Here is a 9,694-nt window from a genome sequence, read left to right as displayed (position 1 = left end):
AACACCCCAAACAATATATTGCTTATCGGTTTGAGAATTCATCTCTTCTTTCTCCCTGAAACCTAATCTTCAATCAATCAACTTTCTTTTTAAGCCCTAGTGTGTGTCTAAATATATAAGTACAAAGATATTAAAGATTAAAAGACAAGAAGCGAAGGACTCTATGGATAAGAAGGATTTAAAAGACATGTAAGAATGTAAACAAACAAAGGGGTATTTTGTCAATCTTTTAAAGTCAATCTCTGAGTAAAGATCATTACAATGCCAAAGGTAGACGTGGAGCTCTCAGATTTAGATTCCAATAGTAACAACTCCGACGTTTTCTCTCATCAAACTAAAATAAATGATGAAATATCCACAAATCGATCAAACAATGATGACACAGACGTTTCCTCCAGCCACTCGGTTTTTTCTTCCCATGCCATGAAAATGGGATTCTATCAAATCAATTTAGGAACTAAGAATGGCCAACGACTTCATTCCATTCATATGCTTATTCTACCTCTCATCCCTGTTGGAATTCTTCTTGGACAAAACACTTCAAACTACATCTCTCATAGCAGCTCTGCAAATGAAATTAAAAACGTAGAACAACAGGTAAAGATAATAAATTATACATAAAAAGTTGCTCTGAATTACCAACCATCAATTAAAATTGACTCATGCACAAGCCTCTAAAATATAAAAATTTGGACGGGACCATACTTTTTGTAGTTACAATCTAAACAGTTTTTTTTTTCTTTTTCTAAAGATGTTACCTAAGCTTTGACCAGAGAATCTATAAATATAAAGTATTACAAGTGCGCTAATGAGGAAGATTCACACGCAGGATTTGATGCAGAGTTATAATTGTAAATCCTTGTTAGACTCAGAGTAGAATTAAGCTACGATATCGGGGTAACTCCTACCTACATGTGTCCTTCTTAGATACGGAGTGAGATTTGTGTTTATTTCATTCATCTTCTATCTGATCGTAGCTAATCGAAGGAAAAGTTTTCATAGCTAACCTGATTTCTTCCAAAAAATGTCTTCAAATTGTCAGGATCACCATTAAAATTTTCAGTTTTTTATTTTTTTAGAGTACCACCTTTTTATATTTTTATAAAGTACTCATACTGGTTCTGAAATAGGAATTACAAAGATTTATTTTCTATAGGATAGGATTAAAATTATTAAGAATTTACTCAATAGTCCTGTAGTTTTTTGTAGAATATAATCCCAAGCAGCATCTGAAGCTGCCATAAGGTGATCCTTGCTGTGTCTATGAACAGCACTAACCTTCTTCTCTACGATATTCTACATAGTAAAGTCCAAGAGGTTACAATGGGGTCAAGAAGGAAGCCAAGAATGCTGGAATACGATAATTTGTCAGTCTGGGCGAATGATTCATCCTGTTGAACATAGATTGGGATTCCTGAAAAGTACTCTTAGATACGCGAGAGTAATTTAGTCTTCTGGAAGTTGAAGTGGGTTTCCTTATTGATATTAACTTCATAAATAAATTACAGAAGGATCGTCGATTTTTAAGGTCTGTTTAATATCACTAACTTGAACAGGGGGGGGGGGGCAAATTTGAAACGAGGCTTCAAAATACTTAGAAATTGAGAGAAAATAAAAGAATTAATGGGATGGTGATTTATATTTTATTTGTATACTCTCACATAAGGACTATTTACTATAAGAAGTTGAAATTCAATTAGGTAAATCAAGCCCTGGATTTATCCAGTCTTGTCCAAAGACTTCAAGAGGAAAGAGCAGCTGTGGCATTGAACATATTTACGGAAACTGAAGTGAAGAACTTTGAGTATCTTCAAAACTACACTACCATAAACATTTCAGAGTTTTCTCTCGTTACGACCTTCGACAAAACGGATACAATCCTTCAAAACATAAAAAACTGGCCACAAATTGAGTGGGTCAATTATTTTGACACAAAGCTCAAGTTTCAAATACAACATTCAATTTTTCGAACCAAAATTCGAGGAGGAGAAGCCACCATCTTTGAAGTCATTGATTGGTACAACCAAATAACTTCCTTTCTTCTCACCTATATATCCTATTCCATCCACGACTCAGATGTTAGCGATTTCTATCGCTACATAATAAGCTTCAAAAATATTCTACGTTCGCTTGAGTATGCTTCAAAAACGGGGGGTCTATGGTCTCCGCTATTTCACAACGGGAAATCTTGACAGGGTTCATTATCATAGTCTAATTAAAAATGAAATGCTCAGAAATGAATACTTGAATCAAACTTTTAATTTTATTCCGAGTCTACGAAAAGAGTATGAAAACAACATTCGAAGCAAAACACTCGAGGATATCTACCATGGGATTTTGGAAAAAAATGCATCTGAAATAGGTGACATATCTTATATTGTAAACTATTTTAGCCATCAAATCAAATATCAAAGGAATACTCGACTCATCATTGAGAAATTGGCAAAATCCATTGGTAAGTTTGTAGAGAAAGAATTTCAAAAATACAATAGCAGGAAGATCATACCTCTCGTTCTCATCATTTTACTTTCGATTTTTATTCCCATTGTGGTTTACATAACACTCCAGGCATCTGCATCCATGTTCAGGTAAAACTTTCCATTCGTTTTATATATTCTTCTGTTTGTATAATGCGCGTAAATAATATTTCCATAGGTACTCGACTCTCTATGATGAAAAAGTCTCTATTTTTCGCCAAGAAAAAAAGAAGAAATGAAAAGCTTCTAACGGAACTTCTTCCTCTTCCCATCATTCGAGAAATGAAACGAGGACTAATCCCAAGACCAGTAGCATTTAGTTCTGTCACTATATTCCTGTGTGACATTGTTGGTTTCACGAAACTCGCATCCGAAAGCACGGCTCAGCAAATAATTCAGTTCCTCAATTCGCTTTATAATCTCTTTGACAGCCGATTAGAGAACTACGATGTATATAAAGTTGAAACCATAGGGGATGCATACATGGTCGCCTCAGGAATTCCCATTGAAAATGAAAACCATGCTCCTGAAATAGCCAAAATGTCATTGGACATCATAGCTAAAGTACATATATATACTCTTTCAGGGGCGTCTGTATGAGTATGGCTGGAGGGGATGTAGGGCCCAAGCAAATTTAGGAATTTTCCTTTATGTTTTATTTTATATTCAATCTAAAAAAAAATCAAAATCAAAAACCAAGTACCTCCATCCTCCCAAATATATAACCTGCTGACGCCCCTATCATTATGCTTGTAAAATCAGTTCAATTCTCTCTATTTAAAAAAATATATAATATTAGGTCGTGACTTTCGAGGTGCAGCACAAACCCGGCTACCGCCTTCGTATTCGTGTTGGGATTCATTCGGGAGATTGTGTTGGAGGTGTAGTCGGTTCAAAAATCCCTCACTATTCCATTTTTGGCTCAACTGTAGATATAGCTGGGCAATTGGAGGCATTGAGTAAACCCATGAAAATTCAAATATCCGATAGTACAAAAAGTCTCCTGGAAAAAGATGGAACCTTTACAATCTCTAGTCGAGGAAGCCCCATTCATATTAAAGGTTTTGGATCCGTTCATACATATTGGCTTCTTGGAAGAAAAGTAGAAACAAATAGTTCGTATATATCGGATGGAAAAAGCTCCAACTATCGTTAATACTGAGTTATAATTATAATTACAATGTACAATACTAAAAATATACATATGTTTGATTTTTGTGTTTGCAAATATTTCATATATTATAAATAGTGATGGGACTAATCCAAAAAATCTCCATGACGATCCCTATACAATTCTAGTAAAAATTCCCGATGCCGATTCTTTAATATTTTAAACAATAGTTAAAAGATACCTTTTTTCTACCAGGGATGTTCACAAGATTATATTGGGGAAAGGGGGCTTGTTTTTTGAAATTTTTTATCAAAATCCAAAGAATTTAAGCTTTTTGGAAAAAAATTAAAATAATAAATTTTTTGCAAAAAAAAAAATCAAAAATATAAAGTTATTTAAAGAAAATTAAATTTAGAGTATTACATTTTTTTAAATAAAATTTCAAATTATTAAATTTTTTAGTAAAAAGCAAAAATTCCTTAATTTGTAGAGGGGGGAGCCTATTTTTTTCATAACTTAAGAAAGTAATTAATACCAGTCGGATTCCCAAATTAAACATTTAGTTTCCCAATGATGATTCGTGAAAAAAAAGCAGCCGATTCCAATTAACCCTCCCATCACTAATTATAAATGATATTTAGATGGATAAATATAGTAACGAGAGAAATGAAATTATTTCGTTGGAGTCGATTTTTTTGAAAGGTATATAAATATTTAAACGGCCAAGTTTTGTCAACGGACTCTCTCTAATGATACAGACACATTTTTGAGGGTTTATTGTATGTATAGAGTACTAATGTCTTGACTACGACTACCATAAATTCCAAGCTTAATCATGACATCAAACAAAATCCATTCAAAAGATGAAATAGCAAGAGCACTTGTAAGGAGATGAAAAAAACAACAACAACAATATATTTATGGGAAATGATGGAAGCAATATTTCTTTTCTTTTCTTGGAAAAGAACGACGTATTTTTCTTTCTTTAACGATACAGACCTACATAGTACTTAATGTGGTCAAAAACTTGCAAAACGAAGTGACTTAATCCACATTCTATTATTATGCTACATAGATTTGAACAAGAGAAACAAACTGAAAAACAACGTCGTTTCGTTTTTTATATTATATTTTTTATTATTATTTTCATAATAGGATTGTTGTGACAAGGATTTCTAACAATGACATTCCAAGGATTTCCTTTAACAACTTTTCTTTTCAATGTGTAATACTAAGTATTTATTATGAAGAAGAAGACTTTGAATTATTGAGCTTACTTCCTTCAGTTTCTAACAATATGACTTTAAATATGTAATATAAATAATATTTATATTATTGTATAAATGTAGTATTTGAAGTCCCTCTCTCCATTTTTGCAAGAGAACCAAATATATATATAACATTATTTTCATGTATTGATACATTATTGTAACAATACATCATGAGATGTCTGGTAGAGTGACGAGAAATGAGGAGAGAAGAGGGGTAGAGGGGTGGGGTGGATAGGAGCTCCTATTGTATAAAGGTATGAACAAAATAATGGCTATAGAGTTTCCTTCCTCTTATTTTTCTTATTGTTGAATGGACTCTTATTGTTGTGAGCAAGAAATGACGTTAATGTGAGAATTTGATATAGGAGAAAAGGAAGGGAATTGATTGGGCTAAATTCAAATTATATGTATATTTAGGGATGTAAATCGTCTTTATTTTTTAACCTTGCCGTTTTTGAAACGGTATTCGGAAGAATGAATTTCCTAGTCATCAACTGTTATCATTATTATTCAAATCCTGAGTTTATATTATATTCAAAACATAATTGAACATTTGTGTGTGGTCATAAAAGACGGAGAGTAAGATCTTTTGCAAAGTTATGTTGTTGGACTCAAAGTAGAATTGAAGATCGACAGTGGTGTAATTCTTGCCAATGTCATTATTCATTTATTTCTCACCTTCCTCTCTTCTCACAGTTGATAGTAGCTGATCTAATAAAACGTCATGACATCTAGGATGCTTTTCTCCAAAACATTCTTTGAATTGTCGGGGTTAACATGTTGATTTTCGGTGTCTTTTTTTAATATGCCTAAAATACACACAATTTTCATCACTACCTATTATTGCACGCCCCTAAAATGCCGCTCTTACGACAAAAAAAAGACCATAAAAGTAATTCCTACAACTCAATTAGAATCCAATTTTACGTATTTCAAGAGATCTTATATGGATTAGCTATATGGTTATTAGGGTTCCTTATTTCCCGGGAAATTGTTGTTTTGCAGGATCCCGGGAAATAAGGGATTCCGTTAGTAAATAAAGAATATTATGAAATTGAAGTATATTCTATGAAATATTGTCTATTCTCATTTTTATCAAGCCCACTAATAGTGAGCGATTGTTTTTTCCAAGTCTATAATTCTTCAAATTCTGAAAACCAATCCGATCCACAATAAAAACTGTAATAGAAAGTAATAAACACCCGCGCTATAAAAGTCAGGTAGGACTGCATATATAGTTATAATGATTTAGTGAAGTATATATTATGAAATAATTAAATAGGGGATTTCCCGTATGATATCCCGGGATCCCGGGAAGAAAACCCTACAGTATATATAAAATACTAGAGTAATAAATGGTCAAGCCTTGTTTTATGAGAATAGAGCAATAAACATATACATTGTTTTACCAAATAAGGCCATTAAAGCAACACAATATACTTTTCATAGATTACAATATTCATGTTACATACTAAAAACAAAACAATAACTATGGTCAAAAACCCTGATATACATATTATGTTGGTAGATAGTGGAGGTAGAATAAGGATAATAAACACAGTTATTAACGCAATAATATTCAATATTCATTTTCGGAGAATTTATATATAGAATTAATGACGGAAATGCCGGAGATACTCCTTGACTCATCAACTATTCTTAACGTGAATGCGACCATTTCTTTTAGTCTAGCTAGTACTAGTGTTTCATCTGTCAATATTTGTTCGGTCCTTGCTCATCAACGATGATTAAGGTAGTAATATACTTTAAGAATAATACAACTCTATGAATATCCAATATAATTAATTAAACTTTTATATATGATTACATGCAATTTGTATGAGTTGAAACCAAAAAATGAGGTGAATAATTTTAAATGAAGTATTTTCAGTACTTGGGATGAAGTTAATACAATAATTGACTAGTCCATAAATAATAAACATATCAATGATGTATTTTTGACTATTTTAATACAAATTACTAGAATATCATTAATCTTTAGCACATTATAAAGTTCAAATGCCCACAGTTATATTATTTATAATTACACAATAATCTTGTACTTTTAATATCTCAAAATGAAATGATAGTATAAATATATAATTGGTAATTAGAATAACACATGTTGTAATTAAATAATATATTTTAGGACGGAAAATTGCAACTTGTACAATGTGTTTATACAAGTTGTAACTCTTACAGACATTGCAACTTGTACAAAGTATTTATATATATATAAATAAAAATGGGAGGAAGGGACTTCAACCCCCCCAAAAAGGGCTAAAAACGCCACTGGTGTCAAAGGCGCCCACAGGGAGATCCCCCAATTTAAAAAAGTCTGTTTTTAAATAAAAATTTAATATTAAAAAAAAATAATTCCAAAAAATTTAATTTGTTGGAAATTAATCTGAATTTTTGAAATTTTTTTCCAAAACAATTAATTTATTGAAAATAACTATGGACTTTAGAAATTTTTTGTGCGCAGAGGTCAATTTTATATTTTTTTTCCAAATAATTTAATATTTGAAATTTAAGTTTGGAATTTTTGGTGAATTGATGTGGATTAATATTTTTTTTTTCAAAAAATTAATCTTTGAAATTTAGTTTTAAAAATTTTTTTGCCTCCAAATTTTTTTTAATAGATGTGGATTTTTGAGTTTTTTCCAAAAAAATTAATGTTTGGAATTTTTTGTGTATAGCTTGGAATTTCTTTAAAAAAATTCAAATAATTTAATATTTGAATTTTATTTTGTAAACAGCTGTGTATTTAAAAAAATGATTTTTGTATTTTTTATTAATTACAAAAATTTTGCACCCCCACAAAAAAAAAAAAAAAGTAATTAATTAATATATATATAATCCTTAGGACGTATCTGGGTGTTTAGCTTCAATCAGTAGATTTGAGTGATAAATTAGTCACAATAACTGTGAAATAGACTATTCAAATAAAATTCAATTTAAAATTTGCAGTACCATAAAATGTTATACCTTTTTTTTTTGGATATATTACATAATTTCTCAATAACTCGAACTTGAAAATTGGTGTTATTATCCTAAAACGAACTCGACTCCACGTGAATTCAAATTCTTTTGACTCGAATCCAGCATTAGTACATATTATAAACTGTATATATGTACAAAGTTAATTCCCTAAGAAAAAGGAAATATAAGATAAAGCCGAATTGAAGAACCAGGAACGTGTTTTGCACTTAGTTTGAGGCATTAAAGAAAAAAAATGAAGGAACAAAGACGTTAAAAAAACATATCATTAAATAAGTAAGCATATAACTATCAAGTATGTACATTACATGGAGCGAAGGATTAGGCATCCATATTGATCTGTTCTTACATGTCAAAATTAGGAACCCCTATCTACTACTAATACTTTTCTTTATCAATTTCACATACTGTAATACTTTGGATTATACGTGTCCTGTATTTATATAATCCGTGTTAAAAAGGAACAAGTTTAATAGAATTTGCTTCTGACAAATCAATGTAATAATACCTTTGGAAAGCCTTTGCATTTATCAATCTCCCAACCTTTCTTCCAAAAAGAGAAGAAAATGCCACAATACTAATAAATAATTGTTCATAGCTTGGCAAAATTTGATTCAAATTCAATAAATAAACATTCGAAACACTAATGGAGCGTTTTCATGATGTATCAGCATACACACTATTACTGGGGCCTATAGTAAACAACCCAGGTTTATAGCCTTAAAACTCTTTTTTTTTTGTTAAGAATAAGGAAAATAATCAATCACTGACGCCTATTGGGTTTCAAAATGGGATCAAAAGACCTGAAATTGTATAGTAGTATTTATTTAATGTTGCCATTCTTCCTAGCAAGTTGGCCTGTTCTTGATATAATGGTACTTCACAGTTTAACAATTTAATTATGTTGAGTTCAACCAATAAACGTTAAAATCACAAATAATTACAAGGCCGAAAAATCGACAGCTTGCAAACAAATTAAATGTACATTTAACAGTTTGTACTATTGTGCTGGAGAATGATTAGACTTTAAAGGTATCTAAATGTCTAAGGATCTACAAATAATCGTCCTTAACAAAAAAAAAAAATAATATTAATGATAATACAAAATTATATTAATTCATATTGGAACAGTGGTTCTTAGTAACATTTTTACCTTCTTTGTTTTATGTTAGAACCTACATAAAGCCATAATCACCAAACGTCCAAAAACCCTGCAAACCCCTCTCGAATATATTTTTTATGACTTTTTTTAAATATGAAATTAGCAGGATTTTTTTAAGAAAATAAATTAATATGAGCCTTTTGTTAGAAAGGTATTTTGTTACAAAATAACTTTCTAATTGTGTAAAAATGAAAATTAGGCATTTTTCATATTGACCAAAATAGCGGACATTTCGCAAATTGTCCAGGCATTATTTAAATTGCCCGCACTATTTGATAATTTCCAAAATATTCAACATAGAAAATACACGGGTTGTTAACTCAACCGTGTGGCACCATAATAAGATAAGTATACCTGCCGTAAAATCAATTTTTAGTTTTAAAGCATTCCAAAAAAACAACTGAATTGCGTATTTTAAATTTTCGAAACCTTAATCTACACATGAAATTTTCATGGCCCTGTGGTTCATTTAGGATATTTAGAATGGACCATTACCGGGTCTGCAAACGGAGGTAGATATATATATAAATCATGTTTATGGTCCCCGCAAATGTCCTTTAGAATCCGTAGGCCTAAGGTTAATTAAGTTTGTTTAGAAAAAACCATAAACGGGCATATATATGGCGGTAATTGTCTTTATCATGATTTTGCGACCTTGCCGTTGTCTTTCACA

The 9,694-nt window shown here is 30.9% G+C and overlaps 1 protein-coding gene across 2 annotated transcripts; it reads left to right on the top strand.

The window, feature by feature from the left end:
* The first annotated feature begins 220 nt into the window (after positions 1-220).
* On the top strand, positions 221-4,260 carry LOC121114503 (atrial natriuretic peptide receptor 2-like). Of its 2 annotated transcripts, XM_040708492.2 has the most exons (4): positions 221-597; positions 1,701-2,588; positions 2,656-3,041; positions 3,277-4,260. In XM_040708492.2, exons 3-4 carry the CDS (start codon positions 2,670-2,672, stop codon positions 3,631-3,633), a joined length of 729 nt encoding a protein of 242 aa, XP_040564426.2. In that variant the 5' UTR covers positions 221-597; positions 1,701-2,588; positions 2,656-2,669; the 3' UTR covers positions 3,634-4,260. The 2 variants fall into 2 exon arrangements, with proteins under 2 accessions (XP_040564426.2, XP_071742958.1); XM_071886857.1 differs by lacking the exons at positions 2,656-3,041; positions 3,277-4,260 and having other exon boundaries at positions 224-597; positions 1,701-2,455.
* The last annotated feature ends 5,434 nt before the right edge of the window (positions 4,261-9,694 follow it).

Source organism: Lepeophtheirus salmonis, chromosome 3 (genome assembly GCF_016086655.4).
Source record: "Lepeophtheirus salmonis chromosome 3, UVic_Lsal_1.4, whole genome shotgun sequence".
In the NCBI taxonomy this organism is placed as follows: domain Eukaryota; kingdom Metazoa; phylum Arthropoda; class Copepoda; order Siphonostomatoida; family Caligidae; genus Lepeophtheirus; species Lepeophtheirus salmonis.
The sequence above is the reverse complement of the archived record's forward strand: the minus strand, read 5'-3'. Positions and strand labels throughout refer to the sequence as shown.

Coding starts and splice junctions, on each gene's coding strand:
- LOC121114503 (XM_071886857.1), top strand. CDS start 262: ATGCCAAAGGTAGACGTGGAGCTCTCAGATTTAGATTCCAATAGTAAC. Junction 598..1,700: donor TTAAAAACGTAGAACAACAG/GTAAAGATAATA, acceptor AAATTCAATTAG/GTAAATCAAGCCCTGGATTT.